A 22,805-nucleotide genomic window follows, 5' to 3' on the forward strand; every position below is an offset into this window, starting at 1 on the left:
GTTGCGGGCCGCAGCCTCAACTTTATCTAAAGTCTGGGTCTTTTAGTGAAGCTAAGCGCTAGTGGCCGGCGATCACCTTAGTATTTCTTCTGTTTTTCTTTTTGTTTAATGCCGACAAATTATACCTTATTTGTAGTTTTTCTGCCGCTTCATCCTGTTTTTTTTCTCTCTGTCTGAGGTACGGCTCCATCCAGAATTGGGAATGGGTGTCTTCTTCTGAAATGGTCATGAAATACATGGGATCTATGGAACCAAACACCCCCCTCCCCAGCCAGCCTCCCATCCTGGACACCAGCATGGACTCCCAAAATTTTCTGTATATTTGTATTGTCAAGTGTGCTGGTAGCATGGCCCAAGCAGAGGATCACCCCTTTGAGTCTGGTCTGCTTGAGGTTTCTTCCTCAGATCATCAGAGGGAGTTCTTACTTACCACTGTTGCATGTGTGCATGCTCTGGTGGTTGTTAAGGTTAGACCTTACTTGTGTGAAGCACCTTGAGGCAGCTTTGTTATGATTTGGTACTATATAAATGAAATGCATTTAATTAAAAATAATACTGCACTTAGCGGCACAGCGTGGTTTAAAAGGAGGTATACGAGGTCTGTTAGAAAAGTAAACAACCTTTTTATTTTTTTCAAAAACCTGATGGATTTGAATCACGTGTGCTTGCATGAGCCAACCTTGAACCTTCGTGCGCATGCGTGAATTTTTTCACATCTGTCGATAGCGTTATTTGCTGGAAAGTAGCCTTTGTGTGAGGACAGGTGTAGTCTCATCAGATTTTCATTGCAAGGAAAATGGCGGAACGACTGGAGCAGCGCTACTGCATCAAATTTTGCCAGAAACTGGGCGACAGCCAGGTGGAAACCATTCGAAGATTCAGACGACTTTCGGTGACGATCCTATGGGCATCACACAGATTAAGGAGTGGTACAACCAGTTTAAAGACGTCCGCACAACGGTTGAGAGCGAGCCACGCTCCGGTCGACCATCAACATGCTGAAATGACCAGATCATTTCCAAAGTGAATGCTGTGGTGATGTGGGACCGTCGTGTGACTATCCGAGAAATTGCGGAAGAGGTGGACATCAGCACTTTTTCGGCACATTCCACTGTGACAGAAGATTTGGCTATGAAAAGAGTGGCGGTGAAATTCGTGCTGCTGCTGATGGCGGAGCAAAAGCAACTCCGTGTTGAAGTCTCATAGGACATGCTGTGACATGCCCACCTCTTCCACAATTTCTCGGATAGTCACACGACTGAAAAGCCACCGAAAGCCGTCTGAATCTTCCAAATGGTGGAAGAGGTGGGCATCATTTTTCGGAGTCCAGCATGTCCTGTGAGACTTCAACACGGAGTTGCTTTTGCTCCGCCGTTAGCAACTTCGTGCCGAAGCCATCGACACGAATTTCGCCGCCACTCTTTTCATAACCAAATCTTCAATCATGATCTTCAATCAAATCTTCCGCCATTTTCCTTGCAATCAAAATCCGATGATAGACTACACATGTCCTCACACAAAGGCTGCTTACCAGCAAATGGCGCAATCGACAGGCGTGAAAAAATTCACGCATGCGCACGAAGGTTCAAGGTTGGCTCATGCAAGCACACGTGATTCAAATCCATCAGGTTTTTGCAAAAAATAAAAAGGTCGGATACTTTTCTAACAGACCTTGTATGGAGGACAGACACTAAGTGTCTAATTCCTCCCTTTTCTACAAAGGTCCTACATGAACCTATGATTTGGATGTCAAGGTGCGTTTACACATAACCAAGACACGTTACGAATGTCATTTTTCTGTCATTCGTGACACATTCCTGACATTCTTAATGTGACTTAAAGCATCTGAATATGTTTCTTAATAGCGTGATGCGTGATATTCTTGATATTCGTGGAGCATGTTTTTTGCCTGTCAAAAAATCTTCCACGAATGTCACACACCATCCTCATTTCGTCTCACGTCGCGGAGGTCGCAACTGAGCGTACTGATCCGTCTTGATGAGTATTGATCCTTAATAGAACGTGACAACGTTCGTAGTGGTTCCTGTGATGGTTCTTGGAGCCCAAACTGTCATGTGTTATTACGAAGTGAAACTGTCAAGTTTTGACATGACTTGTAACGCGGCGTCACATTTCACTGTGCGCCACGACGAATCAGTTTTCTGTCACGTGCGCATAATTAAACTCGGCTCCAAATGTCGGTCCACAGTTGCTGCTGAAGCTCCTCAGGATACTCCTGCAGGTGTCCCACCTGCTGTTGTAACCAATGAGCGGGAGAACGAGTCTGAGCCAGAGGAACCAGAGGAGCGAGAGGAGACTCACGTGCAGCCAGACATCTCTGCACCTCCTCCAGTCCGGCGGAGGAAGACGCGCGCGCACAATTAAACCCTGCTGTACCGCATTCAGTTTGATTGCTGACACCAAGTCGGCTAAAAGTCAAATTTCAGTGCTCTTCAGCGCGCTCCTGCAGGTGTTCCACCTGCTGCATGCGCCTGATGTTTGGGGAAAATGCACGAGACGAGAGCCGTATGAAGCCACACATCTGGCGCTGTCCTCCTCCTCCTCTCTGCGCCACTCCATGGCACAGAGCCCAACTACGCATGCAGTCACAAAGTTCTTCTGAAAAACTGGAGTGATCTGAATTCGGTTGGATGAATATAGGTGTGTGTGTGTGGAGACAATTCATGCGGAGCCGCATGGCGCAAAGCAACGCCATGATGAAGCCTCACAGGACATGTTGGGGCATGTCCAGCTCATGCACAATTTCTCGGATACTCACACGACTGAAAAGCAACCGGAAGCCGTCTGAAAGCCACCTAAAAGCCACGGAGGTGGTTTTGTCCCGTGCCATGAGCGGCACGGTGGCGCAATCCTCCGCTTCTCTTTCCAAGAAAAAAACTCCTGTAACAGTAGAATGTGCCGAAAAAGTGCTGATGTCCACGCCTTCTGCCTTTTTTGTGAAAGTCAGATGACGTCCCGTATCAACAAAGCCTTCACATTGGAAATGATCTGGTTGTTTCAGCGGGGTTTGAGCCTGTCGATCGACGCTCGGAGCGCGCCACGCTCTCAGACGCTGTGGGCGGTCTTTAAACCGGCTGGAACACTCCTTAATCTGTGTAATCCCCATAAAATCGTCACTGAAAGCCATCTATTTTTTCCGAATGGTGTCCAGCTAGAGGTCTCTCACAGTTTCTGGAAAAATTTGATGCAGCAAAGCTCCAAATCGTTCAGACATTTATTTGCAATAAAAATCCGACGAGAGGGGTGGACCAGTGCTCACACAAAGCCTGCTCACAGGCGAATGACGCAACCAACAGGCGTGAAAAAACTCACGCATGCGCACGAAGGTTCAAGCTTGGCTGATGCAAACCACCGGTGTAATTTATAGACGTGTACAGACAGCTGACTGTGAACTTTAAAGCATTTTCAGTGTTTAAAGGTGTTAAGAGATGAACAATGATTGGTATGGACTGTGTTATGACAACTATAAACTAAAACGCATGATTGTAAGGAAAGAAAATGAAGAAGAAATGTGATTTAAACCTATTTGTTTTACTTCCATTTCTTACTGAGAAGATGCAGATGGATGTAAAACATGGAATAAAGAAGAAATGTGATTTAAACCTATTTGTTTTACTTCCATTTCTTACTGAGAAGATGTAGATGGATGTTAAACATGGAATAAAAGATGTACGTTTCTTACAGATTTAGTTTGTCAATATTTCTGTAATTGAATTATTCTGTTGTTATTTTACAGTCTAGCGTGCGAATACCCAAACCGGGCCCGGTGGGACATGATGGATTGGGCCAGGTTCGGACAAATAGTTCGAAATAATAATCTGGTTTGGATTCAGTCACATCAGCACACAGACACAGGGAGCCTCCACAAATCGTCACAACATGTACCGTACATGTATGTAGATCTTTACTGAACAAAATGGTTTTTATGGTGTAATTAAGTCAGTTGCTTTATTTCAAATAAGGTTAAGGTTAACTAAATAATGTTTCATTGAATCAAAACAACTAAATGGAGCAGACGATTCATAATGAAGCATTTAAAGGCTTCACAGCTTCAACACTTAAATGAAGCCGATCTGACACTGAATCTTTGCTGTAAACGTGAAGTAAAATGAAGCAATGCTTCATCAGAGCTAAACTCGGTATGCACGCTTCAGGAAAGCAATTATAAATCGACATCGAGATCTCCAACGTGCGTGTGGACCTGTTATGTTACACGTACAAGGGACTGTCAATGCGTCACTGTCAATACGTGTAGATGTGCATCAATACTTCTGTGTAATGGTGGTTGGCAACTAATTCACTGGTGCATTTCTGCCACCATTGGACTGGAGTGTGGAACAGGAAGTAAATTCTGACCAGATACATTCTGTTAAATAACCCTGCCTCTTTCAGAAAAGGAAAGAAGAAATGAAAAGAAATTTCCCCTGAACAACTTTGAAAAATAATCTGGTGATCTAATGTCAATTATTTACATTAAGTTGATGGACCGATGCTGTGTATGCCAAAGCAGTCGGTTCTTTACTGCCAGACAGTCCTGGATGTCACAGGCAGGGGTACTGCCAGGGATTTTGGGCCCCATGAAAAGAAATCTTACCCCCCCCCCCCCTTCCCCAATATTATTTTGCAGTATTAGAATTATATTAGGGGCCTCTCTGAGCACCTGTCAATCATGGGCCCCTAGAATCCTTCTCCTTATTCTCCTTTTTTTCGGCACCCCTAATCACAGGCAGTCCACGACATATGCAAACATGCTTTAAGATGTCAACCTTAGTTTAAACTGATCTTAATCTTAGTAATCCATCCTGCTTTCTGCTATTTTGAGCTGTGCCTTGGGGCAACTATGTTGTGATGTTTGGTGCTATATAAATAAATTGAGTTTAATTGATTTATTTTAATTCTGGTTGTAATGGCGATACTTGGAAAACACTGTGCAAAATGGTTTAGTGACGTAAATTAACTACTGTTTGTGTGGTTAATATTGAAAACTGACCGTGCATTTCACATTACCAGATGACAAGGAACACATTTAATAAATGACCAAAGAGTAGGGGGGAAAAATATCTGTCTGTCTATCTATCTGTCTGTCTGTCTGTCATGTATTTATTTATTCTTTTCATTCAGCTTAGACATTGCGCAAAAGTCTTAAATAATGGCAGTGAAAACCTTGCTGTTTATTTTAGTGTGATGTAACTAAAATGCTGGTAACATTCTTGTGTAAACAAAACAGTCAAGACAGGCAATATATTGAGCTTAGCAAGAATCATTGAGGTCACCTTCATATATGGTACACTAAGTCAGCATATTAGGTATCACTTCAGGCCTAGAATATCACTTCAAGATTTTGATCATTTTCTTCTTTGCTTTTTCCATTTCTTCTTCTAATGCTTGTGCTAGTTCTACTTCTAGTGCATGTGCTAGTTTGTGCACGTATTATTTGAGTGGTGCACTTAATTTTATACTGCACTAGCACTGGTGGAAGTAACTTTAGCCAAGTTTTATCAACTATAAGCACCAGTAGAATGAACCAATAAAGGAATAAATAAGGAAAAAAACAATTTCCGGTGTGTTGTCTTTGTCTTCCCTACGTTTTATGACTCTCACAAACGGTGCGAGTTGCTGTGCTCTATTTGTTGTGGAAAGCTGACAAACGTCGCCAGCAGCGCCGTCCCTGGGTTCACAACATCCTCATGAGACGTTCCCAATTCTGTGAGTTTCATTATTTGCTGCAGCAAATAACTGGAGCTGCAGGAGCTCCACTTTGAGGACCTCCTGTCCCGTTCGCGCACGCACATATACACAAAGAAAAGAAAAAAAAAATGGCTTCCGCTGCGGTTCCTCGCTCTTTCTCCCCTCAAAATCTGTCATCATTGTGTTATAAACCAGTCACCATTTGTTTTATTATACATCTGTGTAGTTTATAAAATTATCTTCATGGCCGATTAGTTTGCGCGCACATGAAAAAAAAAACTGGCTGCTGCTGCTGCTGCTCTCCCCTCAAACTCTGTCATAATTGTGTTATCAACCAGTCACTATTTGTTTTATTATACATCTGTGTTGTTAATAAAATAATCTTTACGGACGATTTGTTCACGCGCACATGGGAAAAAAAACTAGCTGCTGCTGCTCTCCCCTCAAACTCTCCCCAGAGAGGAAGAGTCTGACACATCAGAGGAGGGGTTTTAAGGTTGATGTAAGACTGACTTTTGGTTGTGCAAGTAACTTTTTTTTGGTGCAAGTAACTTTTTTTGTTACTAGCACCAGTGCAAGTACGTTAAAAAATGTATTTCGACCCCTGTCTAGTCACACTGTATGAGTAAGGCTGGATGTGCATTGTGTACTTGAACATGAGGAGAAAACATGTCTAGAGAATGTAAGGAAATGCACTGGGAGAACAGAATGATACAATTTGTTCTCTTCAGGGTATTTGCGCTGTTGTGACCTGGTTTATTTTGCCTTGCTGTCATGTCATTTCCACAGTGTGGGCACAAATGATTTTACTTTAAAATTGCTTCATGCCAGCTCTTTAGTTCAAAAACCCAAAAAAGAGAAGGTTTTCATAGAAAGTGAAAATAAGCCTGCTGTTTTTTATTCTGTAGGTAAACACCATGTTTTATTGGTTGTTTTCTGCTTGCTTGGTTTTGAACCAGCGAGATCAGTCCACTGCTGAAGTTAGCACTTTGACTGTGGGTGCTGTTCCTTCTGTTCTACATCCTCTTATGAGGCATATCAGCCAGTAGCAATGCTTGGCAATGAGACGATCTGGAACTGAGATCACGATTGAATTTCTGTCAGTTTTGTTGTATAATTTTACTCGATCTAACAGCTCTGAGCTTTTTTTTTTTCAGTTGCTCTAAATGAGAATGGAGTGTTTGTAGCTGCTGAGAGAAAATCCACCGCATCCAGCATCTTTTTTTTTTTTTTAGAGCACCTTTTTTCTGTGTAGCTGTTTCAAGTGTAACTGTGTCACTCAGTAAGCGCAGTGGAGGCAGAGAGCGAGGCGTCGGGGAAGAACGTCGCCTGCTGTCGATGTCGCCGCTGATCTGAGCATGCAGAGCTGTATCTCACATTCATTGCAGCTTACTTTTGGATGCTGAAACCAGGATGTGTATAACACTTGCACTCCGGAAAATAAATTGTTTTTTTTAATCATTTAATTGATTTAATTTTTTGCCAAATTAACTTCATTTATTTGAAATAAATAAACTTAAATGAACATCAAGTCCCAAAAATTCTATGTCTAAAGTAAGTTCCTTTGGCTGCTCCCCATTTTCACTCGGTCGCCACAGTAGATCCAAGGTGGATCTGCATGTTGATTGGCACAAGTCTTTTGCTGGATGCCCTTCTGACGCAACTCCACATTACATGGAGAAATGTGGCAGTAGTGGGGTTTGAACCAATAACCTTCTGCACTGAATCCAAGTGCACTAACCACTTATTTTATTTTTATTTTGTCTGATTGGTGTCTGAGTCATTAAACATGAGTCATCAATGGTCAGAAAGCATGCTGTGAGCACATAGTGCAGCCAGCACTCAGTGATTTGTGGCAGCAGTGATCCTGGGATCCAAGGGATATATGTAATACTAATATAAGCATTTAAAGGTAGAGGGCCACTAAGTTTTTAAAAAATTTAAGGCATAAAAACAGTTTTCTTTGACACCACATTATATTTGTTAGCCTTTACACAGGGGATTTATAATACGACAGTACCAATATGATCAAAATTTGTGTTGTCTAGAAAAAAATTATAAATAGTTCTTCCGACATCAAGTATGGTTGGCTCAGTCCCCACTGTTTGAGGCATGCAGGGGATCACTATGCACCCTGCACGTTGTCCCAGGCCAGGTTTTTGGGCCTGCAGCCCAACAGACCTTGGAGCATGCTGTTCAGGCAAATAGGTGTCTCCAGCAAATTGCCAAATTACAACGACCTCCCAGACACCAACCTAAGCACGTAGGCGCCTTCCATCCTACAGCCAGAGTTCCATCTTTCCATGTAAACGGTCGTGCTTCCTGGGGTCAGGGTCAGGCTTGTCAGCCCTCCCAGCAGTCCACCTTTTGGCTACCTACAGGTAGATCTCCCAGAAATGACTGAAAGGACCATCATGGCTGCCCCTTGACATCATCAAGGGTCCGCAGCAGTTGGGTTTGACACCCAGTGTGAGGCCACTGGTCATTTTTCTCAGAAACGGCTTGAGTGGTGACGGGCCTTGGTCTCAGACCAATGAGTGGTTTCCACATTGGTCAGGGGCTCCAGTATTCAGTTCAGTTGTCATCCCCCCAACTTTACTGGGGTAAACGTTACAGCTGTTACAGACCCAGAGAGGATGCTTATTTTCAAGCAGAATATTTTAGAGCTCCTGAAGAAAGCCATAGAACAGGTTCAGCGTTTGGAACAATTCAATTTATTTTGTAGTTCCAAAAAAGGATGGTGATTTTTGTCCTGTTCTCTACCTCAGAAATTTAAATCAATATGTAAAGATACTGCATTGTCACATGCTCTGCATGACAGATGTCTTCCAGGCAATTTGACAGGGGGGGCTGGTTTACCATTGTGGACCTGAAGAACGCTTATTTCCACATCCCAGTGGCAGCTCACCACAGGCAGTTCCTCCGGTTTGCTTTCGAGGGACAGGTGTATCAGTTCAGAGTCCTTCCATTCGGGCTCTCCCTCACTCCCCATATGTTCGCCAGGTGCATAGCAGCAGCACTCTGTTCTTTGCAGGCTCGTGGAATATGGATTCTTCCGTAGCTAGATGACTGGCTTGTGTATGCTCCAAACCAGGAGCAAGCACTTGACAACACTTTGACCCTACTGAACCACATGTCGCAGTTAGGGCTCTCTGTGAATTTTGCAAAGACCTCCTTGACTCCCAGCCATGTGGTTTTCAATTGGCATTGCAATGGACCCACTGGTGATGAGAGCTTGCCAATCCCACAGAGAGTGGGCCATATTCTCACTCTGGTCTCCTGTCTTCACAGGAATACAAGACTGACTTACAGTCTGCTTCTGTAGCTGAAGGGAAATCTGACTGCAGCATCAGCAGTCGTACCTCTGGGACTCCTGTTTTTGCACCCCCTTACAAATGTGGCTCAGCAGCCTGAGCCTCGACCTCAAGCTGCACCAAAACAGGTCAATGCGTCTTCCCAGATGGTGCCTTCAACATCTTTGGCCCTGCGCAGATGGGGAGTTCATGACACGTGGTGTCCCTCTGGGCTCTCTGCTGTCCACCGATAGGTCGTTCTATCAGATGCCTCACTTTTAGCTTGGGACGGAGTGTGGAACCTCAGAATGGTCATGGGTGTCTGAAGCCCTTGATAGAGGTTCAGTACATCAATATGCTTGAGCTGCAGGCTGTTCGGGCTCTCTGCTGTCCACCGATAGGTCGTTCTATCAGATGCCTCACTTTTAGCTTGGGACGGAGTGTGGAACCTCAGAATGGTCATGGGTGTCTGGAGCCCTTGAGAGAGGTTCAGTACATCAATATGCTTGAGCTGCAGGCTGTTCGGCTAGCTCTGAGGCATTTCTCCCTTGCTTTAGAGGGGAATTGTGCTTGTTCGGTTGGACAACACATCAACAGTCCACCATATAGATCATCAAGGGGGCACCAGGTCTGTTCATTCCCTGAGAGAAGCCCAAAAGCTTCTTTAGTGGGCTTTGCCTCACTTGAAGAGCCCCAGAGCTGTGCATCTGCTAGGCATGCAGAACTATGCCACAGATTTGCTCTCACAACAGAAACCGCCACTGGGTGAGTGGTGCCTGAACCCGGATGTGGTTCAGATGATCTGGGAGAGGTGTGGCAAGGCGAAAGTCCATCTGTTTGCCACAACACACTGTCACCTGTGGTTTCTCTCTCAGAACCAAACAGCACCTTGGGCCAAGATGCTCTGGATCACCCTTGGCCGGGCCGTCTCCTGTATGTGTTTCCTCCTCTTCCGTTAATCATGCTGACACTACACAGGATATGCCTGAGCAATCACAGTGTTGCTGGTAGCCCCATACTAGCTGGGCAGAACATGGTTCCCCATGATTCCAATGCTCCTCAGCTGTGGCCTCTCCCTCAGAGGAGGGACCTTTTGTTACAATTGGGGGGAGCATTTGGCATCCTCACTCAGAATGTCTTAAGCTGTATGTGTGGCCCCTGAAGGGTCAGACTCCATGCTGAACTCTTGTGATCAAGCTGTTGTTCAGTCTGTACTGAATGCCCGTCAGTCCTCCACTAGGGTATTATATGACAGTAGATGGAAGCTTTTTAACCATCGGTGCAAGTACACAGGGTGTAGACCCAGACGGTTGCTCTGTGCCAGTGCTGCTTAGCTATCTTCAAACATTGTTTGACAGTGGTCTTTATGTCTCTGCTGTTAAGGTTTATGTTTCTGCTGTCTCTGCTTGGCATATTATGGTGGCTGGTCAGTCAATAGGGTCTGACTGCATTCCTCCTTGCAATTTAATTCATAAAGCATGTTGGCGAGCTCCATGCCTTGTCAATTGCAGAGAAGTGTGTGCAGTGGAATTCTGATGCATCAGGGGTTACTCTATGGCCTAATCCTTACTTTTTACCAAAGCAAGGTTTGGCTTTTCGTGTTGACCAACCTGTTATCTTGGCTGTCTTTGTCCAACAATCTAGTGCAGAGACTAATTCTATTCTGTTGTGTCCTGTTTGTGCACTTAAACGTTACATTGAATTGGCAGCTGAGTTCAGCAGAACTGATGCTCTGTTTGTCTCCTATGATGACACATTGGATTGTTGATGCTATATTGCGGTCTTATAGGACCAGTGACTGGTGAGATGTGTTTGAACCCGGGGAATATCCACTTCCTGGGCTACCCTGAGAGGTGTTTCACCATCTGTGCTGCAGCAATGTGGACTTCCACCTGTACTTTTGCCGACAGATTTTCTACAGATTTAATGTGGCTCCTCCTCACCCTGTGACGACAGCTATATTATCGGCCTCTTCAAACCTCAACTGAGGTTCGGTAGGCTAAGTGCAGATTTCTCGTGATCTTGTTGGTATGAGGTCATGCAGGTGCTAAGCACCGCCCTCTGGTGGTCAGGAGGAATGAAGTAGAATGAGAGTTACGTATGTAACTACTGTTCTATGAGTTGGTTGTCATTCTGAGTCTAGTCAATAGATTCCCAAAGAACAGAATGCTGGGTTACACAGTCTTATATGTTATTGCTGACGTCACCCAGGTTACGTTCACTAATGTGACATTTTTTGGAATAAGATCTCGACCTCTGCGCATGTAGGGTAATCCAGGTGCTAAGCACCGCCCTCTGGCGGTCATCCAGAATTTATAGAGTTGTAGTTGCATACATAACTCTCAGTTTCTTCAAGACCTGCAAATAGGTTACTTTTAGGATGCATTACATACACACAGCTACACACTGTACCAGTGGTGTCCAACGTATTCCAGAAAGGGCAGAGAGGGTGCAGGTTTTCCTTGCAGCCACTGAGTCCAGCAGCTGATTTCACTGATTAACATCACTTTGAGCAGATGGGATGAGTTCATCAGTGAAATCAACAGCTGCACTCCGTGGCTGCAAAGAGAACCTGCACCCTCTTGGCCCTCTCTGGAATACTTTGGACACCACTGTACTATACACTGTGATTGTTGTTAGCTTACTGAAACGTTGTGTGATATGACCCCCGTTAAGGGTATTTGAGTGTTGGAAGTGATCTCTGTGTATGAGTACATTTTTCCAAAGGTGTCAGATGACTATTGACAGGAGCATACTGAATTGTCCAAACTGAAATGTAATTGTGCAACACATAGTTGTTTTTGCATTGTAAATTAGAATAGGTGATGGCTATACAGTTAAGTCTGGATTAAAAATATGAGATCAGGAGGCTGGCTTTCACAAAAAAAGCAAAATTGTCCATGTGGACTTTTCAGCCGGTAGCCAGATATTGATGATCTCGATGAATATTTGAAGAGAGAATCAGTTCCATCTGTTGCTGCCTGGCCCTGTTCTATCAGGCTGGGTGCAATCATGTGTTGCACACTCTTGCCAGCCTGTAATGTGCACAGTTTTTGCTTGAACCTCGTGCTCTGAAAGGGCCGCCAACTTTCTGGCGGGGTCAGTCACACCAGTTTCTCTCTCTCTCTTGCAGCATTCTCACAGTACTGCAACAGTATTTTCTCCCTTGCTGGTCTGGTTTGTATTGTGAGAGCATTCTGTTTTTTTGCAAATCGGGTTCTTTTAAATCATCACGTACAGCAAATATTGATGAATTTGTCTTGTAAAAGGATGTAGCTATTTGTATTGTGGCTCAATAAATAGTGGTAGACACTTTAAAGGCAACACAGCCTCAAATACAGCTGTAACTAGGATGGTAGACAACAATTAAATGTTAAATCCCATCTGCAGATTCAGATTCTCATGCAAAGGGAGGATGGCTCCTCCCTGCACGTCTGACAGTAGCATTCATGCATGTTTGTTTGGTGTGTTGTCAGTGTGTATAGTAGAAGGACACAGGCACAGGCAGTGGATTATCTTGAATTGCAGTGACAGCTGGAGAAGAAACCCCTGTAACATCTTTACTATAACATCAACCCCCACACCCACTGTTGTTTCTCTGCACACACTAGCTAGGTGTAAGCGCTGTGAGTCTGTGCCCCACAACATTATGTTACGCTGGCACTGGCGACTTTGTGTTCAGCCCCTTCAGTGGGATCTGTCATAACATTACTGCTACTTTTAATAATTTTATTGCAGCCACTGTAGAAGCTGATTGCACCATTGTGTAGACTTCATACAGGGCCTCAATGTTGACACCATTGTCATAAAATATTTTTTAAAAGAAAAATTTGAGGAATGAAATTCTCTGTCATTTCCATATTTTCGGAGCAGTAGCTTTTATGAAAGGCTGTGGTAAAAATTCACTGCATGCACCCCTGTAAGGATTTTGTAAAAAGAGAGCAAATAAAAACAAAACATTTTACCCCATGATTTTAAAAAATGTTTTTATTAGCGCACACACACACTCACACACTCCTCTTCAACTGCTTATCCAAGATCTGGTTTGCGGAGGGCCGGATCCTATCCCAGCAGTCATAGGGTGTGAGGCGAGGTACACCCTGTACAGGATCCCAGTCTGTCGCAGGGCCATATATAGACAAACAAACACATTCACACCCGTGCACACACACCTACGAGCAATTTAAAGTTTCCAGTTCACCTACTCTGTAGTAGAAGACCTAGCTGAGACATGTATGCACATCATTTAGGAGAGGATAACTCAACTGTTTAATATGACCCCAATGAACCACTTGGGATCTGTACCAAAATCTCTATTAAAACCTGTATTTAAATTTTACACTCTCCTATGACCCTTCTAATCATGTACTGGTCATTCTGAACATATTGAGTACCTTGGAAAATCTGGAGCTGCTACAGTTTAGAATATACAACTGTATTTGAAGTAACACTCAGGACAAAAAAGGATGTGGTCCTTTTCAAGCTGTTTGTCCAAGGGTGGGCAGTCATGTGCCATGAAGGGCCAAGACACTGCAGGTTTCCCTTTCTACCAATCACCTCAGCAGGTGAATTCATTGATGATCAGGTGTTTATGTTCAGGGGAGAAGCTCATCAGCAAACCCACCTTCCGAGGTGGTTGGTTACAAGGAAAACCTGCACTGCGTCTGCCTTCATTGCACACCCCTGTGCTAGAATAGTACATGTCTTTGGATGCAAAGGGCAACAGTACTAACCAGCAAGCCATCGTGCTCCCATGTGTATTAGCAGACTTAAAATAAAAAAGACACAAGTGAGGTTTAAATCATACCCAACCCCCTGAGCAAGCGCACTGGTAGCAGGGGTAAGCAAAAACTCCCTCAGATGTTTTTTGAATATAGCAAGGAACCTCAAGCAGACCAGACTCAGAGGGTTGGCCATCTGCTCTAGCCATAATAACAAAAGAACAAAATAAAATTAATTAATGGAGTCGTTGAATAGTTAAACAAATGAGTCCATCCCCTAATGTTTTTATTCCCCGCTGTCTGAAGGCCGAAGGGGGATTATGTTGTGGTGACTTCTGTCCGTGTCTCTGTCTGTCCGTCCATTCATTCCCCCCCCCAAAATTATAAGCATCCTGAAATCAACTCCTCTCTCACTTTTAGAAGGAATTTCTTGAAACTTGGTATAAGTCCTTGTTACATGTTAGTAATATGCATATTTTTATATAGTTGGCTCATTTTACCAGAGTTATGGCCCTTGATGAACAAAGCTAGGCTTCATCAGTTTTGTGCTTGGGTTCTTGCATTCTGAAATCAACTTCTCACACACTTTGAGATGGAATTTCATATAACGGTACAAATCTTTGATATAGGTTGATAATATGCATATTGTACAAAATTGACGTATTTTAGCAGAGTTATGGCCCTTGATTAAGAAACCTAGACACTGCCAGCTTCATGAGTTGGTGCACACATGAATTTAAATCCTCACATATTTAGGATGAATTTTGTGAAAATTGGTACAGGTCCTTCTCAGAATGTAGTAAGCACTTGTACCAAAGTAGCATTTGCCAGCAGGGTATATTGTGCTCTCAGAGCACTCTTGTTTTATTTGTTGTCAGTGTCTCAAACAAATAATGCACTTGTATATACAGTAAACCTGAAGACCATGTGCCTCTCGTGACTGACAGATGTCACATAGACGGACTATTTGCTGTTTCCACAAGTGATGCTTATTTATATTATACCCGTCAATTTGTTGTCAATTTCAATTTTCAAGAACAAGGGTGATGTGCAGAACTGCAATAACTACAGAGACATAAAGTTGATCAGCCACAGCATGAAGTTATGGGAAAGAGTAGTAGAAGCTAGGCTTAGAAAACAGGTGAAGATCTGTCAGCAGGAATATGGTTTCATGCTGAGAAAGAGCACTACAGATGCTATGTTTGCTCTGAGAATACTGTTGGAGAAGTACAGAGAAGGCCAGAAAGAGTTACATTGTGTGTTTGTGGACTTAGAAAAAGTTTATGATAGGGGGCCAAGAGAAGAGCTGTGGTATTGTATGAGGAAGTCTGGAGTGGCAGAGAAATATGTTAGGGTAGTGCAGGACGTACAAGAATAGTGTGACAGCGGTGAGATGCGCAGTCGGAATGACAGACTCATTCAAGGTGGAGGTGGGATTACACCAAGGATCATATCTGAGTTCTTTCTTGTTCGCAGTGGTGATGGACAGGTTGGTGATGGACATCAGACAGGAGTCCCCATAGACTATGATGTTTGCAAAATGACATTGTGATATGTAGTGAGAGTAGAGAGCAAGTTGAGTCTAGTCTGGAGAGGTGGAGATATGCTCTGGAGAGCAGGGGAATGAAAGTCAGTAGAAGCAAGACTGAGCACGTGTGTGAATGGGAGGGAGCCAGTGGAATAGTGCAGTTACAAGGAGTAGAAGTGCTGAAATTAGATGAGTTTAAATACTTTGGGTCAACTGTTCAAGTAATGGAGAGTGTGGTAGAGAGTTGAAGAAGAGAGTGCAGGCAGGGTGGAGTGGATGGAGAAAGATGGCAGGAGTGATTTGTGACTGAAGAATATCAGCAAGAGTGAAGGGGAAAGTTTACAAGACAGTAGTGAGACCAGCTATGTTGTACGGTTTAGAGACGGTGGCACTAACTAGCTGGAGGTGGCAGAGCTGAAGATGTTGAGATTCTTTTGGGAGTGATGAGAATGGACAAGATTAGGAATTAACATATCAGAGGGACAGCTCAGGTGGGACGGTTTGGAGACCAAGTCAGAGAGGCGAGATTGAGATGGTTTGGACATGTGCAGAGGAGGGACCCAGGGTATATAGGTATATAGGTATCAGGGTGGAGCCACCAGGTAGGAGGATAAGAGGGAGGCCAAAGAGGACGTTTATGGATGTGCTGAGGGAGGACATGCAGGTGGTTGGTGTGACAGAGGAAGATACAGAGGACAGGGTGAGATAGAAACGATTGATCTGCTGTGGCGACCCCTAACGGGAACAGCCAAAAGAAAAAGAAGAATAGTTTAGTTTACAAAGTGCCAAAATTTATATAAAAAAACAATATGTCTGAAAAATCTATGTAACTTTATCCAGAGCATCCGGAAAGTTTTTCCAGCACTCCCATTACCCATTCCTCTTTGCAACACCTCTCAAGTCAGGTTGGATGGGGAACATCAGTGCACAGCCATTTTCAGATCTCTCCAGAGATGTTCAATTGGATTCAGGTCTGGGCTCTGGCTGGGCCACTCAAGAACATTCACAGAGTTGTCCAGAAGTCACTCCTTTGAAATCTTGGCTGTGTGCTTAGGGTCATTGTCCTGCTGAAAGATGAACTGTCCCTCAGTCTGAGGTCAAGAGCACTCTGGAGCAGGTTTTCATCCAGGATGTCTCTGTACATTGCTGCATTCATCTTTTCCTCAATCCCAACTAGTCTCCTAGTTCCTGTCACTGAAAAACATCCCCACAGCATGATGCTGTGACCACCATGCTTCGCTGTAGGGATGGTGCCTCTTTTCCTCCAAACATGACACCTGGCATTCACACCAAAGAGTTCAGTCTTTGTCTCATCAGACCAGAGAATTTTGTTTGTCGTGGTCTGAGAGTCCTTCAGGTGCCTTTTGGCAATGGCTGCCATGTGCCTTTTACTAAGGAGTGGCTTCCATCTGGCCACTCTGCCATACAGGCATGATTGGTGGGTTGTTGCAGAGATGGTTGTCCTTGTGGAAAGTTCTCCTCTCTCCACAGAAGAATGCTGGAGCTCTGACAGAGTGACATTCGGGTCCTTGGTCACATCCCTGACCAAGGCCCTTTTCCACTGATCACTCAGTTTAGACGGTGGCCAGCTCTAGGAAGAATCCTGGTGGATCCGAACATCTTCCATTTATGGATGATGTATGCCACTGTGTCTTTCCAAATCATGTCCAATCAATGGAATTTACCCCAGGTGGACTCCAAATAAGCTGTAGAAACATCTCAAGGATGATCAGTGGAAACAGATCGCAAATGAGCTCAATTTTGAGCTTCATGGCAAAGGCTGTGAATACTTAAGCACGTGACTTCTTTTTTTTTTCTTTCATATATTTGCAAAAAAAAAAAAAACTTTTGTCACATTGTCGTTACAAGGTTTTGTGTGTAGAATTATAAAGAAAAAATTATTTTCATCTGTGTTTGGAATAAGGCTGTAACATAACAAAATGTGGGAAAAAAGTGAAGCGTGGGGTACACACTATGCAGACAGTCACATTCATACTCATAGTCACTACTACGGTCAGTTTTAAGTCACCATTTCATTTTCCTCAGAAATGACATAAGCATTTAATTTCTTTAGTAGGGATGTGAATCTTACAACAACTCACGATTCAATTCGATTCCGATTCTTGGGGTGACTATTCGATTCAGAATCAATTTTCGATTGAAAGAGCTCTGAGAAATAGTTACATTACTTAAAAAATGTTTATGTTTAAGAAAATGCAGCTTTACAAGGTTAATCAAGTGATTCTAAAGATGTAAATTTACTTATCTGCTTTGTTCGTTCAGAGTTGGCTGGCAGTTTAGCGAAGTGATGGAGTGTGCGCTGGTCAGTAGTCGGCAGAGACTACTGCTCCGCTTCTTTTAGCTCCGGGTGATGGTGTCGCATGTGGACTTGCAGATTTGAAGTGTTTCTGAAGTACTTGACTGCAGTACGGAAGCCGTTGCCTGACAGACAGTACACGCAGCGAGTAAGCAAGAAAATGTTTAAAAAATCATAATAAATAAGAATCGCGATTCGGACGTGAATCAATTTTTTTCCGGCACCCCTATTCTTTAGCCATCAAAATGTTTCATTTCCTGTAGGTTGAGAAGTTGAATAGATTGATAGATTGATAGATTGTTTTTTTTTTTATGCCAGCTGTACGCTGTTGGCAGCAGCTCAACATTGTGCAGTTTGTTACTCGTCTCTTGTAAATAAAGCAACATAGTTAAATAACATGCTTCTCAAATGACTGATATGTGTCTTCTTCTTGCCTTCAGGCTCGGATTAAGTTCCCCATCGACTACCCTTACTCTCCACCTGCTTTCCGCTTCCTCACCAAAATGTGGCATCCGAACATTTATGAGGTGAGTGGGACTTCTGAAAATGTAGTTCAACACAGCCTTTGGTTAATGCAGCAGTATTGTGTTACAATATGAGATGTGCTTAATAAAACAGTACGCCTAATGGAAACCAACAATGTATAATAAGGTGACAGTCAAGAGTTTAGTTGCAGCAGTTAAACATTTTGGCACTGCTGTATGCTCTTGTGTGTTGTCCGCTAGAACGGAGATGTGTGCATCTCTATTCTGCACCCACCAGTGGATGACCCACAGAGTGGAGAGCTGCCTTCAGAGAGGTGGAACCCAACGCAGAACGTCAGGTACATAACCAAATATTCAACATGTCATTCCAGGTTGCTTTAATTATTGTTGTTATTATTGTTAATATTATTTACATTGTGTGAATCTTCTTTAAACTGAATTATTTGTTCTTTGTGCCAACGCCATTACTTTGTTTTTATCTGTAGCCATTTTACAAATATTGGCACCAGATACAAGTCAGATTTTTTTTTTTTTTACCATCTAGCTAGTCAGTGATTTTAGGTTTTACCCAGTTGGTTGGACCTTACCCTTGTGAAGTGCCTTTGGGTGACCTATGCTGTGATTTGGCACTATATAAATAAATTGAATTGATGGGCTTTTTCAGTGGACTCAAATGAAGAATGAGGCCCACTGGGAACTAGAAAAAGTTGGAGTCTGTAGGATGGCAGCATGAGGCTGGCTCTAAAAGCGAGCATGTTCCCATAAAAGTCCATGTTAAAATGTACAACCTTAAAGGAGAAAAATAAAAAGCATGTTTATAGCATGGTACAAAAGCTAACGGGAAAAAATGATTTTGATCTCTATAGGAACTCCATGACCACTGTATGGTTGTGTGTGTATGTGTGTGTGAATCCACAATTGCTGATAAAATAATCCTTTCCTAGGTTTTAAAGCCCACACCGAAGCAAATTGTTATGAGAACAACTGCGCAGTTCCCAAAGATTTTCTAAACATCCGAACCAAGGTTAGCCTGCTAGCTTGGCTCATCAGTAAACCGAAAATGGGTTGGCATGTTCAAGCTTCATGCAGCGTGTCACCCACGTGGCACCTCTTTATCCAAATATGTGTTCTTGGCCTTTTTCAGTTGGTGAGGTCCTCAATACTGAGGCTCTTACATGCAGGAATATGCCTAGGAAAACCTCAGAAAAACACGTCATGTCAGCAACTGACATTCTCTCACAAATCAAATGGTACATCTCATCTGAGTCTCACTGAAGACATCCACTTAGCACGTGAGGTCACTAGTCAACACCTATGTCTCTTGACCATACAGTAAGATAGGAAGCACTGGAATGCTAAAAACTTGGACCTTTCTTCTCCTGCAAAGTTATTGGTGTAACCAAACATGTCTGTCCAGCAACTTCATGACCTCATAAACTCTTCCTGGGTGTCTCTCAAGCTCAAAGGCTGAGGACACAAGAGACATGGTTGCCAATATAGGCAATGATTTTTTTCCAAGCTTAACACTTTCACTGCTTACAGATACACAGTTACAGTTTTTGTGTGACAGTTTATGGGGTGAAATTGTGGAATGCTCTGGAAAAGCTCTGCTGAAACATTCACAAATTCAAGTCCTTATATAAAGATGTGGTTTGGTCTGTATACAGAGAGAATAGAATTTAATGTACTGTTCTTTATCAGTGTTGTGCTGTACCTTATGATTCCTTAAGCCCAGGTTACACATAGACAGTTTTGTCGGCGGGCAGTACGTAGACCGAAGTTCGCGGTAGTTCCGGCTGTTTTCGCGGTGGAAGGGGCGGAGCATTTCGCCGGCGTTTTGAGCGCCGTACTAGCCGCAAATACGCGGATAAAACGCTGCTAAATCCGCCGAATAAAGCGGCGTTTTGACGCCGTAGCATCCGGCACATGTCAGGCAACGGGGGTTAATACCCAGTTCTATCCTTTACAATCGCAGGTTAAGATGCGCGTGAGAACGGCGGTGTTCTGCTGCCGCCGATAATGCCCTGTGTACCGCTGGATTTATCCAGGCAAATCCTGCGTTACTCCAGGAACTTTTGCATATAGGCACCGCCCCCAGAGTATAATAGGCTGAAGCAGCTGTCAATGCAGGGGGAGGGAGCTCATCTCTCAGCTCATCTCTCATCCTTTTATTCTCCTTCCTTTTTCCCTCCTCAACGTGTTGCTCGTCTCCACGACAGGGCTCTCCTCTGCTTCTGAACCAGACCTCTTGGTAAGTCCTTGCCGCTGCCAGTTTACTTTTAGGAGGCATACTGGAGCTTCTCTGCAAAAATATCTGGAGCTGGCCGCGAGTGAGAGGCCTGCATGCAGCACGCTAACGTTTTTATATTGACCGCCGCCTATCGGCCGTTTGGAACGCCGTTAACCGGGAGGTGGCGTTTAGAACGACGTACTGTCCGCTAGCGCCACCGTTTTGTCTGCCTCTGTCGCCGGTTAAAACGCCTTTGAGGACGCCGATGTGGGCTCTATCGCCATTTTACATGCCGTTGGTTAGGGATACAACGCCGGCCGCCAATTACAGCGGTGTAAACTGCGGCACTACAGGAAGGAGCAGGATGACACGGCAATTAAAAAGTATCAAACGCCGTTGTTCGCGTTGTCTCCGTCGTCACGCGAATTCTCCGGGAGCGCTCCCGTTGAATGTTGAATAATTTTTTCCACGATTCCTGGTAAAGCCGGAACTAAGCCACGCCCCCTAGTGCCGGCGTTGACAACGGCATTTGATCCTTAAGACGGCCAAAAACTCTTCCGGGACGCTTCCGGGAGCTCTTACCGTCTATGTGTAAACGGGGCCTTACCATTGTTGGTGTGTGATATACTCTACCTGTGCATTTCTTACCATTGTTGGTGTGTGCTATATCTTGTTGTTACCATTTTGGTATTTTTGTGCTTACCATTGCTGTTTTTTTTTGTTTTGTTTTTTTTTTTATTTTGTTTTCAGTTGAACTGACAAGGAAGTAATTGTGATTATTTATTTTGTGTTAAAATGAATGATGGGGTGGGATTTAATAAGTTTTCTTCTTCCCACTCCTTTTCGATCTAAATGATAAATTTATTACATATGTACTGGATATATGTATTATTTTTCTTTTGTATTAACCTGCTCGAAATGACTAAACAAACTTCTGATGATTGAGCCCAGGAAGTCATTAAAAGGCTTTATGTTAGTCTTTATCCAGGGCAGTCACAAACCTAGACGGTCCGACTCTACACTCAGCTTCTCAAGTGCTGCATTCATAACTTCAAGATCTGTAAATCTCTGCATCTAAGTCCTTGAACTCCACAAGTCTCTTCTACACCCAGTCCAACTGTTCAGTAGCACTGTTAGTATTTGAACATTCAGTGAGTACTCACAGAGTTTGGCTGTGATTGATGATTGACTTTCTTGGTTGTGAAGTCAGACTGCTCCAGTCACTGAGCAACGAGTAACTGGCAGTGAATCATGTTAAGAATACTCCTTGTAAGCAGCTTTCCCGCCACTTTCCAGTGTAAACCTCCACCAGGGTAGAACAGTCCTGTGTTTGTCTGCCTTTAACCGATTTGAAGTGCATAGTGGAGCATGCTGCGGTTGTGCTAATAGACCAATGACAAGGTATCAGTGGGAGACATTATGGAATTCTTAGTGTAAAAGAAGACACTTGTATGCTGAGCATCCCCCACAATAACAAAAACTTTGTTCAGTAAAGTCTGCGGTCATCAGAGGGTCTTGGTGAAACCTGATATTGCTCAAATTTCTGTATTCCTCTCTTCTGGTCTTATGGCAGAATGGAGATGAAAATGATTGTGGATCCAGGCTCAAAAGCTAATCAATATTTCTTTGGTCCAGTGCCTTCATGTCCAACAGATTTTGCTGAGCGCGTGTGGTCAGGGTACGGAATAATACATGAAATGTGAAACGGTCGAATATTTTGCGACCTTACATCCGATATTATATGGTCTGAAATCTCACACGATTAACCAATCAGATTTGGGGAAAAAATTTTACCGGATTATAATTGTTTTTGAAAAGCTCTGCAATCAGACAGACAGTGAAACAGTGGCATTGGGTAGAAAACATTACTGCCTTCTTGGCAGAGGGAATAAAACAGTTCCAGTTATGATCAAGGTGATAAACCAGTGGCTCTTTGTTGAAGCAGTTCATAAATCTCATTGCGTCACGGTATCATATTATAGTCAGAATGTCTAACTTGTGGAACCATATACCCGGGAACTCGTAAATCAAATCCTTTCAAACAGGATCTGTACATTAGTTAAAATATTCTTGGTTTGTCTTTTTCTCAGTTTCTCCTTTCTGTTAATCTCTGTGCTCATCTTTGTCCTGCATCCTCAGTCTCGTGTTACTCTGCCTCCTGCCCAAAGCTTTTCCCTTTCCTCTGCTATGTTTTTCTCCCACCATTTCCTGTGTTTTGTTTGTCCGTCTCCCTTTTGTTTTGCACTATTTTAGTCAGCCTCCATTTTCCCCTCATTTGTTGATTTGTGTACGTGTGTATGCTTTTCCACAGGACTATCCTGCTCAGTGTCATCTCTCTGTTAAACGAGCCTAACACTTTTTCACCAGCCAACGTGGATGCATCTGTCATGTACCGCAAGTGGAGGGACAGTAAGGGGAAGGACAAAGAATACATTGAGATCATCAGGTAGCGAGACGAAACACACTCTCACAGCACACTTCAAAGAGGTACTCGGAGTACGAGCGCTGAAACTCTGGGAGGC

At 43.6% G+C, this 22,805-nt stretch overlaps 1 protein-coding gene across 1 annotated transcript in view; it reads left to right on the forward strand.

The window, feature by feature from the left end:
• Positions 1–22,805, forward strand: part of cdc34a (cell division cycle 34 homolog (S. cerevisiae) a) — a 39,833-nt gene that overhangs the window by 11,834 nt on the left and 5,194 nt on the right. Inside the window, exons 2-4 of the mRNA XM_034179766.1 lie at positions 18,009–18,095; positions 18,294–18,391; positions 22,595–22,729. Of these exons, the coding sequence (XP_034035657.1) occupies positions 18,009–18,095; positions 18,294–18,391; positions 22,595–22,729 (320 nt within the window). The remainder of the gene's footprint in view (positions 1–18,008; positions 18,096–18,293; positions 18,392–22,594; positions 22,730–22,805) is intronic.

This window comes from Thalassophryne amazonica, chromosome 10, assembly GCF_902500255.1.
Source record: "Thalassophryne amazonica chromosome 10, fThaAma1.1, whole genome shotgun sequence".
Classification (NCBI taxonomy): domain Eukaryota; kingdom Metazoa; phylum Chordata; class Actinopteri; order Batrachoidiformes; family Batrachoididae; genus Thalassophryne; species Thalassophryne amazonica.